The 15,000-nt window shown below is 35.5% G+C and overlaps 2 protein-coding genes across 2 annotated transcripts in view; both read right to left on the bottom strand.

Moving 5' to 3' along the window:
• Positions 1–2,171: 2,171 nt before the first annotated feature.
• Positions 2,172–8,492, bottom strand: LOC121302546 (stomatin-like). Its single transcript, XM_041232534.1, has 7 exons — positions 8,386–8,492; positions 7,474–7,577; positions 6,360–6,432; positions 5,213–5,295; positions 4,594–4,797; positions 3,406–3,540; positions 2,172–2,591 (listed from the first exon to the last, which is right to left on the bottom strand). Exons 1-7 carry the CDS (start codon positions 8,432–8,434, stop codon positions 2,397–2,399), a joined length of 843 nt encoding a protein of 280 aa, XP_041088468.1. The 5' UTR covers positions 8,435–8,492; the 3' UTR covers positions 2,172–2,396.
• A 4,686-nt stretch (positions 8,493–13,178) lies between these two features.
• The window catches only part of LOC121302606 (proline and serine-rich protein 1-like), a gene marked incomplete at its 5' end in the record, with an annotated part of 11,765 nt that continues 9,943 nt past the window's right edge, over positions 13,179–15,000 (bottom strand). The window contains one exon of the mRNA XM_041232609.1: positions 13,179–15,000. This exon is cut by the window's right edge and continues 587 nt beyond it.

Here is a 15,000-nt window from a genome sequence, read left to right as displayed (position 1 = left end):
CAGTCAATTATTGACTATAACACGGGACAAAGTCTGGAAAAGATTTGTGAAAACTCCTGGTATAATTTTATAAATACAAAGTTTATAAATTTTATAAATACAAAATCCAGTCTTTTCTTTAGGTTTTGACTAGTATGCATCATTTTCAAGACGTCGCGGTTGTTTGTAAAGGTGTTGCTGTTTTAGTAAGGGTGTAAAGTGTAATACCAGGCTCACCGCCTCAGCCGTAGTGCAGCTTGAATGTGCAGTGGAAATTACCTTTAAGAGAAACGTGCAGATTCTGATTCTACACATATTGGACATTAAACATTCAATTCATTTCAACATTGAAGACATTCAGAAAGACTTCTAGTCAAAATGTTTGCTGTTGAAGTTATTAAGTTATTTCTTTCAGTACCTTTATACTAAGCATTATTAAATGTTTAATATCTATGGATGTATAATCCACGTAAGTAATAAAAAAAAAGCTATAGTTATTATTATTATTATTATTATTATTATTATTATTATTATTTTATTATTATTATTATTATTATTATTATTTATGCATTTATTTGACAGGGACCATGTACAATTTTTAACATTTATGACACAGATATATTCCACCCAGATTTAGCTATGAGCTCATTTTCATTGGCGGTCCCTGGGCAGGTGTATAGCAAGGAATTAATAAATAAACAAAAACGGGGGAAAAAAAGTCACATTTACAGACGGGAGTCATTTGCAATGGGCAATTTAAATAACTTAAATTATTCCCTCCAAACCTACATATAGTTATAATAACAAAAAGAAAACAGCTGAAATTCATAGTACCATAATAATAATAACTAGAAGTTACAAGCAACTTGATGGCTTCCAAGGCATTCTTGTTCCTATCTGTGTTCCATAGTAACCATGACCCTATCTGCACTCTGTAAGGAGTTATAAGCCAGTTTTGTATTTGAGCTTTTGCAAGGTAATATGTCCGAATATGTGCAATTTCGCCATAGCTGAAATTTGATTGGCTCATGGCGGCCATTTTTTATGTAGCGAGTTGCTTTGCACAAACTTGATAGACAACCTTGCCAAGGCTATGTAGCAAAGTTTGGCTTCAATCGGCTTAATAGAGAAGTTGTTTGAATATTTTTGACAAATCCAATATGGCTGCCAAACGATGTGACCGATCAACTTCTTCTGAACAGGCTTAAATCTAAGCCATGAGGGGAGTATGTGCACCGAGTTTCAGATCTCTGCTGTAAACCGGTTCGGAGAAGATTTTTTTTTAAATACAAAATTCTCAAGATATCCAATATGGCCACCACACCATGTGACCTATGATCTTCATTTTCGCTCTGACACAACTTGTCTGAGGTTCCTACCACGATACCAAGTTTCATGAGATTTTGTGCAACGATGTTGATTTTAGAGATTTTTTGAAAAAAGCTTGGAATAATCGCAGTACTGTACAACAATTGCCAAAATCTACTAATATACAATACCAGTTACTGGTAATAACATACTAACCTGCCAAATTACTATTAGTGATCACAGATTTTACCACATCATTCTTGCTTGGTTAGGCATCACTACTAGTTGAGTTTGACTGATATTTAAGTTAATGTGACCTTTTTCACTCAAAAAATAATTTACAAATGATAAAATTTAACATGGTATGCATTGCATTACATTCCCAGTAGATTCAACAGCCCAGGAGTAATTAGCCTCATAACGCTTAAAACAATTCAGCAACACAACTTTTATTCCTATGGGTCATGGGAAAAACGGACAAAAACTGGATGTGTTCTTAAGCTGAATAACAACTGAACAAAAAGCATCCATCATAGGGGATTGTCATATCACTTTGAATGGTCTGTAAATTTTCATGATCATTGATTTAAATGGTTGAGGGGAGTTTCCCCTCTAGCAGAAATATGTTTTTTATGACATGCAGGCCTAATAAAAGAGTATTTCTATATGCCATAATAAAAGCTAAGCAGCCAACAGTGAGGCATTGTGAAAGAATAGCAGTGGATACTAAAGCACTGAAAGGTACAGAGAAATGTGCAAAATCATGAAAATAATAAATAAGGTAGAATTGAAAAAAAAGGCTGTTTATGAAAGCTTCTGAAACGATGTAAACAAAATGGACATAACATCGGCTTTCTACAATGAAGTGCCCAGAAAAATTCAAAGAACGTAAATAGTAATTTATTAGTACAAATAATCTCAAAATAGAAACATCTTTAACACAGCATTTTCAGTCAAATACTTCAGAAAAACAAGACACAAATTCATCCAATAAGATTTACAATGATCTAGTGCAGGGTTCTTGCTATATTTACCTGTGAAATACATTTTTCATTTCTGTTTAATTAGCACATTTTTATTTTTAAAAACCTGGCATGGCTCATTTGCAGTTATTTCCCCTTTGACATAAAGCCTTGCAGTACGTCAATAGGCAAGGGAAAGACAATGGTGGAGTTCTTCTCAGAGGCAATGGTGGTCAGGGTTTGGAGGTATCGCAGCTGTAGAGCTGATGGAGACTCGGCTATCACTAAGGAGGCTTCCTTGAGGGCTCGGGAGGCATTCACCTCACCTTCTGCTGCAATAACCTGGGGTGAGAGAAGAGGGGAGGCAGGTTAATAAGAGTGAATATATATTTCCGAGTATCACCAATTACTGTAAACAATTCAAGATTTTTGTTGTACAATCAGACAAAGAAAGATTGAAAAAAGTTTATTTTTAATGGATATGCTTGAGATGTGTTGTACTGCTTTGATACAGTGAGGATAGCTTTGATAAAATGTAACGTCAATTAAAGGCTACTTCCAAAGCTTTCTCCATCTTTGTCCTTTCTCTGTAACCCTAAAGAAAATGATATACTCACCAGGAACTGGAAATCCACTGTGTGGATAACAAATGTATCTCGAAACCTTTCAGGGCCAAGTATTTGTTTGTGATTTTCTCCCCAAGGTAATGGCATTTAGTTTGACGTGTCTCAACACAATAACAGAAACAGTCAGTGTATGCAATACCAGCCATTAAAAGGTTAAGACCAATCCTGTCATGTGATCTAAAAAAGGGGGTTATTGACCAAAGGTTATGCTTTCTTTTTCTGTTTGCTCTTCGTCAATGAGACTCTACTCAAACGTTTTAAGTTGTGCAAACCTCCCATAAACTCAATTTGAAGAACTATGTTGTTCCGGTAACTCAGAAGAGCCTGGGAAAGAGTCCTTCTTTAAGTGACAGTTCTGGTCCACACTGTTCCAGTCTACACCGTGGTTCAGATAACACATGTCATTTTATATGTTCATTACATGGTTGCCATCAAGGAGTTCTTTTGGTAATTTCTTAGAGGCTCAGAATATCAACACAAGTCATTCAACATGGGCAGATCAGTATAAACAATAATAGTAATAATGTTACCTTGGCTCTGGCCTCTCTGGTAGCCTCAGCTTCAGCTGCCATGGATCTCTGCATCTGCAAAGGCAGTTTGACATCCTTGATCTCCACACGCTCCACCTTTATACCCCAATTGTCTGTGGCGTCATCAAGTGTTGCCTGAAAATATATAGGAGAAATTATATCAATATGATACTCGTTGATGTCACTGGGGTCTATTCAATTGATCTAAACAGAGACATATATAAATACCACCATCAATTAAATCATGTGTGCTTTTTTTCATATTTTTTACAGACAGAAATAAACTAAAGAGACTAAGATGTTTGATTTTCATAACATTTGGCCCTTTATTAATTATTAAACAGGGGTGGCATAATAAAACAGTGGCATGTATAATAACACTCATGTAAAAATAAATAAATAATAATAGTGATTTGATCATCTGGTGACAAGAAAAGTGGCTGTTGAAATATTTTGTGAAGGTATGGCTTAATGACTAAGCAAAGCCTAACTGATAAAACAAAAAAAAGCAATCAAGTAGGAGATCGCCGATTCAAGTCCAGGCTATTCCACTGCCAACCATGGATGGGAGTTCCCAAGTGGTGGCGCACAATTGGCCGAGCGCCGCCCGGGTGGGGGAGGGCTTAGGTTTGCCAGGGTGTCCTTTGTTCACTGCACACCAGTGACCCCTGTGGACTGGCCGGACACCGGCAGGCCTGTCTGTAAGTTGCCCAGAGCTGCGTGGGCCTCCGATGGCAGCTCTGAGGTGGCTGCATGGCAGGCCTGCAGAGTGAAAAGAAGCTGATGGTGCACGTTTTTGGGGGTGGCAGCGGTGGGCCAGGTTGAAATAAAAATAATTGGGAATTTCAAATTGAGGACAAAATCAGAAAAATAACTGGCGATTCCAAATTAAAAACAAATCAAGATACATAAATACCAGTCCTCTATCTCTTGTATTTACAGTATAGCGTAGTACTATATGTTATATATTTAATGGGATTTTATTGATTGGAAATGTCTTATAAACAATTTTAAAGTTTTAATTTTGATTATGTGAACAATTTTATTTTATGAACTCCCTGGACTCTCTTAGTTTGGAGAATACAGGTTTCACTGTACAAGAATTTGAAACACAAGCTACCACTTGTCTTTACTTCCACCTTTTTGTTTTCAAACTGTAATGGTTGACCACCCTATTTTTTTTTTTACCTGCATGTTATGTGCAATCTCCTCTCTGTCAGATAAGATCTGAGACAGGTTCTTTGTTCCAAGGACGTTTCTCAGGGTAGTCTGAGCCAGTAAACGTGTGGCCTGGTCTGCATTTGTTACATTTGCCACTGAGGCGATGGCAGACTGAACCCTGAAAAAAACCACTCCATCAACAGAGACAGTCACAGAGTCTTTGGTCAGAATCTACAATATAAGAAAAACATGATCAATCAGTCAATCTATCAAGAGCTTACTGTTTAAGAATAACATTAAAAAAAAAAATAAAAGGTATAATACAGTAACATTTTTTGAGTGAAGGGCATAGTAACTTCTTGAATGGATGCCAATAATGTGACCCAATAATAACAGTTACAATAACATATGCTAGTAGTCTGTAATATAGCAGTATTATGAGTAACAGCTTATGGGATGGCAGTTCTAAAATATGGCGCTCTTTAATTTTTCATTATAGTTGTTGGTTTAGAAAACTTTGTTAATAACATGCAACCTTTGTGAACAGGGCACACAGTTTTCTTTTGGAGAGCTCTGTTTGGTGTTGGTATTAAAGTCATGTAAAACATGAAGATTACACATACAGGAGTGAAGTGAAGAACTTTACCTCTTGTGGAGGAATATCAAATGAAATCGTTCTCAAGTCAACTTTTACAAAAGTGTCAGTACATGGCAGGACAAAGAATATACCTGTGAAAAGAGAAAATAAACCATGAGAGATAAGAAAATAATAAAAAAAATAAACTCATTTACAGATTACAAACCCATTCAAAATAACGAGGTAATAGAAACTTTGAATTCAACGGTCAATTGTGAGTTCAAAGGTCACATGTATGCACAGTCTAAGCTTTATGTTAATCAGTACGCTTTCAGGCAAGACAGTCATTATTTTTCTTTACAAATTAAGACTAGTTTAACAGGATTAGTTTGATGTTGTGTCCTTAATGTTTTAATTAACACTACACAGATGATCGAAGCGTGGTCGCAACCTTATTCCTTTCAAAAAATCATATCCACCTACTGCTGAACAGTATCTGTTGTTGATCAAAATACAAACGCAATCCTTCATTCATCACTGTGAATAAGCAGTATTCATAGCAGCTTTCAAAGTTTAAAATGTTTCCCATTAATCTTTGTATACACGCTGTATTTCTATTTTGTACTTTCGCATCAACCTGTCATCCACAGAAGCACAGGACTTTTATTGTAATTAATTAAAAAACTTTAAGAAAAACATGAATGTTTCATTAAAAGCCAGCTATAACCTAACATCATAACACAGAATACCTAACGTCTGCTGTAAACATGCTTGAATTTCTTAATTCTGCATTTTAAAGTTTTAAACTTCACATGTCTGGGTATGTTTTTGCTGTGTGCTTCAGATGTACTATCATTTCCAACGTACTGGGTCCCTAACAGTAACAAATGCCAATCACATGTTTTCTAAATCCCTGACTACTGAAACTAATATTCCACATATCTGATTCGCAATACTACTTACCTTATTCTGAATATGCTATTTAAATATGTGGAAAACTTCATCTGAATACTAAGTATTTTGAATAATAATGTGATATTAGCCTGCGTGTAAACAAGTGCTGAATGCTCAGCTGTCACCCTTCTTTGGTTGAAGGAGCTGTAAGTCTGAAATACACAGAATATCAAGACAAACATTTCCTTTTGTGGCTGTTTTTGAGAAATATAAATGGCAGTATTTAGCATGTATTTACTTTAATAAATCTAATTTTACATGCCTGGTCCCTTTGCTTTTCCAGAGGTGATGCGCCCAAGCCTGAATATGACAGCACGCTCATACTCTTGAACAATCTAAAAGAAACAAACGCATTTATAATCCCTTTCTGTATTTATTGAATGTGTCATATTGGACCTGTGGAAGAACAGTCCAGAACAGCTCTGTTCTAATCAACTGAAATTAGAAATATGTATTATTTAAAACAACATGGTACATTTCATAAGGTATGTCTGTACTGTTAGCATAAAGAGCTACTTTCTACAGGTGTAGAATAACAGAGCTGTTCTTATCTGCTAATGTACTGTATTGTTCTTGTTAGGATTCACTTTGCTTCATTTTCTGTTTCAGTCATCACTGGTTATTTTTTTAAACTGAAAAGTGGCCCGAACAGAACTCTCAGAATCATGTCTAACATCAGGTACACCAGAGAGTAAAGGCTAAAATGTTCCTCTACAACACTCCAGTAGATGTAATACATCAGCAAGAAATACCAAATACAGAACATTTTGTTATTTTATAAATCCAACTGGGGAAGAATTGCTTCATTACCTGAGGAAGTGGTTTTCATGGTTTATCTAAAGCTCTGTTGTTACTAAAGCCTGCAATGGCTCAAGTTGCTGAGAAATGGAAGTCTTATTTTGACTGCAGTAGTGTACTGTGATACTCTATCAGTACCACGGGTGAAAATGTGGCGCTATGATGCTAGATTTTTGTGCCAGAGTACCTCATATAGTGCCAGCAGTATTCAATTCGGGCGCTAGTAAACTGTTTACATTTTCTTTTCCTTTCTTTTTTATTCCTTAGCAATCATATATGATTATAGTTTCTCATTGCTTCTGGACTACTTACATGACCCGCCCACACTTATCCACATACACAGGAGAGAAGGGAGTGATTATATAAATATTTACTGTAACACAAAGCACTGAAAAGTAGTTGAAGAGTGGGGGCAAGGGCGGCTTGATTAGGATGAGGTTTGATAATAAGCACCGTTAAGCTCTCTGGTGCTAAACTTTCAAAACAGTTTAGCAGCAGTTTTCAAAAAGATTTGTGGCAAACAGTTTCAGAAATCTTATTGGTCCAAGTTTAGACTAATACTGTGAATTCTAACATACCTTAATGCACATCCATACTGACAAAGGGAAGGTAATTATGAACATCAGATAGGAGAGGATAACCAGGATCCAGCCACAACATCCCAGTCCACCTGACCTTTCGTCTGACCAGGAAAAAAAAAACATACAGATTTAACCAAAGGCCTCAAAAATACAACTTTAAAATGTTTTTTTTTTTTTTTGTGCTCATCTTTTAAAAAATGTATTTCATACAATAATAACCAGTGCAGGCCTAAACAAAGGATCCTCATAATCACGTAATAAGTACACAGGAAGTTAAAGATTATAGTCAAATGCAATCTGAAATGTCTGTAGGCTAGGAGTGTATAATAAAAATACAAGTTTAGTTAAAATTGGTGCAAAATCAAGGTAGCTGTCAAGTTCATCATGTAGAGTGTGACAGACAGACAAGTGGGTCAGATAAATAGTTTTTAAAAACATAATTTACATTGCAGTAATACTAAACATACTGCAAGTCATACTAGCTACCATACTGATTCTATCTATTTCAATTTAGAGGCATTATATTGTTATTTTATAAGTATTATATTTAGTTATTTTTTGCTCTGTGTATTGTACTGTGCAGTTAGCCGCATTGTACATGAGTTAATAATTATACAACGAGTAAGAACATTTTCCATAAAAAAGCATTACATAAACCTGGGTATCTCAGGTTCTTTATTGAATGAGAACGCTAAAAAGTAACATGTATTATTTGTTTAAGTTCTGTAATTAACGTATCTATTTTCTCTATATATTGTACAGAAATAAAGCAAAATTTGATCATGGTTTCACATTATTGTTGTCATTTAAGTAACACATGTTTTCAAGCCTTTAAAATAATGAGTATTTTCTGACATTAAGTTGTATCTTTTTACACACAAAGTGCAATAAAGGGTTAAACGGACATACCAATTAAATTCTGCTCGCTCAAGTTTCTTCTTTTGTCTTGTGATTCCATTTCTACTTGGTATCAAAACGAGTCTCATAAACAGTCTGGTATAAACCAGAAGCACTGAATGCTTTAAAGAGCCACACAGCCCTTTTTATTGGTGGGCAGGTCTAATTTCAATAAGGAACTCTAACTGTGACAGTTCTGTTGGAAGTAACAATAAGAAGGGAACCGCCCAGCTTGAACTCCAAGCTGATAACATGGTTCTCGTTCAATAGTGGTGGCTATAGTAATTAAATAATATGCATTGCATCCCCTTGCATTTTACAGTATTTCTGACCTAGTGAAGAAATCTGTGGCATTTGTGTCATGTTTTGAACTTGTACCTTCTGCTTCACGTCTTGATTTATTTTCATTAGAAATGTTTAATTGGGATTTATAAAAATAAATTTTCTCAATAAAGCAAACATTTGCTATAGTCACAACTATCATTATCAGTATATTACTGAACTGCTTTTGGTTTGTTGTTCTGACAAATAAAGCATTTTTATAGATTGAGCATTTTTATAGATTATGGTATAGTATATATAGCTATGACTGCCAACTGGAGCAGAAGGCAGCTTCTGAACTCAATTCAAAGCACCTTCACAGAACCCGCACCCCACAATATTTGAATATAAAATATAAAGCTAAGAATATGTCATTTTAAGTGACTTATTCGTCAGGCAATGCTATTCACAGATTACTTCAATAGCAACTTGGTATGGGTCTGAAATATTACATTTATATTCTGTAACAGGGTGATGTAACGTGTGTGTGTGTGTCGTCACTAAACAACAAGGCACACACAGAGCACTGGGTGTTGACCACACAGGCGTGCAGAGTTAATATCAACACAAGTGCTGACACTAGGGTACCAGCAATGTTAACCCTAGCGTCATATTTAATAAACAAAACAAAGATAAACATGTTTGGGATCAGCATCCCCTAAACTTACCTACTTTTGGGATCTTGGAGTCCTGGCATTCTCACGGCAACTCCTGCCTCTTCAAACAGCCTTTTCAGATGGCCTAGCCTGAGCAATGCCTTCACGAGTGCCATCTTGCAGTGGAAGGGTTTTGTGTAGTTAATCCTGTGGAGCGGACACTCTCCTCCTTGAAGGAAACAAAGCACCCCTCTATGTAGCATGACGGTGCAGTTGTCTTGAGCTCCAAGCTGCCGCCCCGGGCACGCCTCCCAGTCAATCCGAACCTCTCGATCAGCTCAGCACTGGGGATCCCATCTGCTCATTTGGTCACATAGCAAAGCATCTCCTGTTGCGCATCCCAGCTGCTTCCATCAAGGCACACATGCACTTATGAACCAGTGACAAGGCACTCCCCGTCACAGTTCACTAATGTATTTTTTTTTGTTTAGATTCACTTGTATATCATTTTCTGTTGCATTCATCATATCGCAGTGACAAAAAATTAGAAGTTAAAAACACTCCTGTGGCCTCTATTGAACTCGTAAACATGTCTCCTCTCTTCAGCTGATACACCAGAGTGTAACCATTAACCTGTCCCACTGCAACAATTGCTTATTACATTTTTTTTTTTTTTTTTTAATATGGGGCACTTTGGGGATAGCAATATATTTAGTAAGCAAGGAGACTGACTGGGTTTAAACATGAAAATGCCTAACATTCTAGGTTACCTCTGTCCCTGTGATCTTCTTCGATGACTTGCTCTTTAACCCTTTCAGGATCTCAAGTTCCTGCCTTATCTTAGTGACGTATGTTACTACAGGCTTATTAGGAGGCTGTGTGGTCCAGTGGTTAAAGAAACAGGCTTACAACTAGCTCATTCCTAGTTCAAATCCCAGTTTATCCACTGATCGTTGTGTGAGCCTAAGCAAGTTACAGCCTCCTTGTGCTCCATTTTTCAGGTGAGATGTTGTTGTAAGTGACTCTGCAGCTGATGCATAATTCACACACCCTAGTCTAGTACTTTGGGATGGTGGTCGACTATGGAAGGTGCTATATAAAAATAATAATTATTATTATCATGGGAATCCTAGGTCACAGTCAGAGGTAGCGTATAAATAAAAAGAAAATGGTTTTGCTCTGTTCTCATGTATATTCAATGAAGGAGTTCCTTTTTTAAATTTAAATAATTCAGGCCTGAAAGACTTGCATTAATTTGCATATATTTGAATAGCAGACAAATGTCTACTGAGGGATATTTTTGTTCTACCCTGAAGCCACTGCATATTGTTCTGAAAATGTGTTCTTTCCATTTACGTTCCTCTTTTATACAATATAGGGGTAAGTTGTGTGTTACAGTCATTTGTAAGAGATTTTCCCTTTAGATTTTTGCAAAACTATATTATAATATTTCTATATTGCATATAGTATAAGTGTATAGTTTAAAATGTATATTCATTTCTTAAATATACTGTTCATAATGGCTGTGATGGCTTGTGGCATGGTGCCCCGTCACAGTGTGTATTTTTATGTTATATGTTGTATATGGTGTGTATGTATAGTGTGGGTTATCACAAGTGATTTCAAATATATAGTTGTAGGCACAGGGATTATACATTCACTTCACGTGCAGATAAAGTGTGTATTAATATGTGGGCATGGGGGTTGCACAATTTAGTTCACGTGCTGGGATTGAAATTAACAATTAATTAGTTCTTGAATCCCGGCTCAGCTGTATATATAGATGCACGAATCAATCTCAGGGTTGGTTGATCAGGGTGAAAAGATGAGAGAGGAGAGTAAAATCTGTAAACTGAAATAACAATTGCTACTTGTGCTGACATAGCTCAGCATGATGCTTGTTTGTTTATTATTCGTCCACTGTTTGTTTGTTTGTTTGTCTATTTGTTTTGGCCAACATGTCGTTTTGCTTGTACAGCATTTTGTTTTCTGTTTAAACCTTTTGCTTTCAATAGACTGGCGCAACAGTACAATTCACTCACCACTCTGTGTTTCTCCCTGGCCTGACTTCACCACACAAGCCATCCTGTTCACATGGCTTAAGTTTATTAAGCCTTTCTATAAAGATAGTCTTGTGATTTTTCAGCTGATTGTTTTATCATTTTGTCAATTTTTTACCAATTTGATGGTGTGTTTATATATTTATGATACAGCATCACTGATTATACCTCACCTTGACTGTGCGTAACATTAATTCAAGTTACACATATACACTGATAATCAAGGCTAGATATAAAGTGGCTGATGGTGACTGAAGTCACACCTGTTTTATTCCATTCAGTATACTGGGTATAAATGTTCCTTCATAGAAGTTTAATTCATTTGGTGTTGTTTAGAAACGGTTTCGGAGCTCTCGCATGTAATTCAGTGTTTTGATCAGCCATGAGACAAATACATTAGCATGCAACCACAACTGACTAAGTGTACATCTTAAATATATAACTTACTATAGCCTCATCTATGCAGCAGAAAAAATAAAGTCACTACCAAAAACCAAAGTCACATGACCCTACCATTAGATTGGATTTTGACTGAGCAGTTTCCCTAACAGAGAGAATATGAAGTTGCAAGCTGAAAGTTATTGAGATATTAGTACATGTACTGGAGGTTTCAGATTTTCAAACTCCCCTTATAGGCATTCGTGATGATATGAGGAGTCTGCAGTTGTATAAAGTAACCTGTTAAAGTCTTCCAGGTTACATTAAAAAAAACTAAAACCTTTCTGACCCACGTTGGTCTGCATTAAACACCTCAGAAAAAAAATAAAAATAAAATATCTTATATCTCAGACAGTAATCTTCAATAATTCATGGAGGCATGGGCGGGAGACGTAATGTTTAAGGACATGCCAACTTTTTACCTTTTAGTCCTTCCGTAATTTCATAGGGAGGTTTCCATGAGGTGGAGGAAGATAGAGTAGGCAGGGGCAAGTGCTGAGCTAGTAACCTCTGTAAAGTCTAGAGTCCACACAATGTGGCAAGAAGTCTAATCTTTTACTCCAGGGCACATTACCTAATTTATATATTGTATATCGGAGAACTGAATTAAAATCACAAAATTTATGATGTTTAAAAATAAATACACAAAACTACATTTCAAAATATTATATTTTAATTGGACCTAAATACACATAGGTGATATTACTGTTGGATAACAATTGCACAGGTAGTCTGAAATAAACATTGTCTTATAATCATACTTTTATTTCTAATTCTGTGAACAATCACTCCTACAGTTAAACAGCACAACGACCATCATGGCTACTCCAATTGATCTGAGCGCCATTTTGTTTTTAGTACTGTAAGTTGCCCAAACCAGTTCACATTAGTGAGGGTCCTGTAAACTCACCTATACTTCTATTAACCATGTGTATTTTTATTGAAACTATGTTTAAAAAACACACACACCTTAAGAATTCCTTCACCATTTGCTGCTTGTAATCTAATATTTAGATTACCCTGGTGTCAATGCATACTGTGATTATTTTTGTCTTACTTTTTAAAGGATGCACTGTAAAGATTTAATACCCATCACCTGTAAATATCAAACACAAATCATATACAATAATGCAGGTTCAAACTTATTTTAACATTTTTGAATTAGCAATAAACTACATTGAACACTATTTTAACTGCTCCATCCTACAGCAGTATGTAGTTTCTTGCTAGTTTTATACCTTTATTTATTCCTCTCATAAAACAGTACTCTACACTTGACCCTAATTTACTAACACCAATCTTTCTTTCCATATTATTATCTAGAGTCAATAATTTCATCCAGTTGTTTGTTAACCACTGTACAGTTCGAATCAAAATAAATGCACACAAATCAATATTTAATGGAATCTGGTTTAATTACCTGACATGCATCTACAATGCAAGGTGGAACTACAGCGTCTAGATACATGATGTCAATTCATTTAAGTCATACAGCAGTTTTACAAGAATATTTGCATTTTTGTTTCAAGTCCAGAGTAAAATCCATCAAATAAAAATTAAAAAAATACTGTATAACATCTTGTCATTGTTGTTTTTAAATACCCCCAACACCTTCCACTTTCCATTCTGACCAGACAGCATGATTAAAAAGTATTACTGATAACAATTCTGCAAGTTCTAAAAAAATAAATGCAATACTCTGCAAAATAACTTAAAATAAATTGATTCCAAAAGTGAACATTGTTTTCTGAACACAAGTTTGAGACACTTTGTCATCTGAATTCAAATTAGCAGCTACTTGCTTTGATCGACCATTAGCATTGTAAGCGTTGTACTCCTATTGTGACATCACTACTTTTCTACAATTGAATTGTCTGATTCCTCCCACCACCATTTACATGGAACTGTACATACATGAGAGCGCACTGACCCTTGTTTATGCCATCATAAACATGTTGGTATAACAATATTTCATAAGCTTGCAGCTTATTTTCTAAAGTCTTACACAACCTAAAAAACGGAAGCTTAAGGCAAGTACTGTACTTCTATGCAAAGTAAACTGGTTAATATAGTAAGTTCAGTGGTCTGACCAACACAATGTGGGTAATCGACTGCTACAGGGTTACACTAATTCTAATTTAAATTAATTCAAACTATTTTTATGATGTGCCATGAAAGGGAAAAAAGAATGTAGCACAGCATAAAACATCTTTATAGAAAATGGCTGAATATGATTAATGCAGTCATACTGCAAAATTCATGTAATCATTTCCAAGTATATTTTAAACAGCATTTCATCTCATGAATGCTGGCCATTCGCATTACAGACTAAGACGCAGCACAATCATTTGAACATAGTTTTGCTTAAGTTAAAAACAACACAGCAGTGTTTACAATGTCTGTATGGCTGAATGGCTCAGTGTTGCAGACAACAGTACTTATGACTTGACTTTAAAACTGTTAAAGTTAGAAAACTAGAAATATACAAAACATTGCGTAACTTGAAATACACACATTGGACTAAAAAGTTGTGAAATTCTGCCTGTTTACATGGAAATAGATTCTTCTTATATTTGATTATTTCCTAAATCTGAGATTGGCAATAGTACCTCAACTTCCTTTCCTAATAATTCACACTAATCAATACAATATGTCTAATAAACCGAAAATGTTGAAAATGAAGATATGCAATTTTTTTAGCATTGGCTCTGGTGCCACACTAAATATAATACTAAATGTATTTAAAAAAAATAAAAACACAATAACCGATTTCATACCAAACCAATATCTTTGTTTGGAATTGATGTTTGTATGCATAGAGTATAAAATGCATCTTTATAGTTGAGCTGCTCTATGAATAAAAAGCGTGTACATTAAGGTTTCTCTCATCCACTGTTATTGTTGATGTGGCTAGGAGAGACTCTTACAGAAATGTACAGAAAATTATGTTGTTCAGAAGACAAACTGGAAACACATATACTGTACTTACATAGTTCCCTTCACTTCACTGAATCCCAGAGCATTTCACAAGAAAAATACTAAAGGGCTTTTTTCTCAAAATTCAAAATTCATACTGGCACATTCAAACAAGAATGTGTCTAGAGTGAGTTGGCAGTTCTGATGTTGATTGGAAGTAAGTTTCATGCACAGAGGGGAGCAGCTGCATATCAGCATTCTGCGGTCTCAGATAGTGGCTTGGAATACAGCACGCC

This window comes from Polyodon spathula, chromosome 30 (assembly GCF_017654505.1).
Source record: "Polyodon spathula isolate WHYD16114869_AA chromosome 30, ASM1765450v1, whole genome shotgun sequence".
Taxonomy (NCBI): domain Eukaryota; kingdom Metazoa; phylum Chordata; class Actinopteri; order Acipenseriformes; family Polyodontidae; genus Polyodon; species Polyodon spathula.
Note: the sequence above shows the minus strand (reverse complement) of the source record. Positions and strands in the feature narration are given on the sequence as shown.

Excerpts from the sequence above, each read along its gene's own strand:
- LOC121302546 (XM_041232534.1), bottom strand. The coding sequence starts at position 8,434 with ATGGAATCACAAGACAAAAGAAGAAACTTGAGCGAGCAGAATTTAATT. Across the intron at positions 4,798-5,212 it reads TTGATATTCCTCCACAAGAG|ATTCTGACCAAAGACTCTGT; the intron begins GTAAAGTTCTTC and ends CTTATATTGTAG. Across the intron at positions 2,592-3,405 it reads CCAGAGAGGCCAGAGCCAAG|GTTATTGCAGCAGAAGGTGA; the intron begins GTAACATTATTA and ends CTCTCACCCCAG.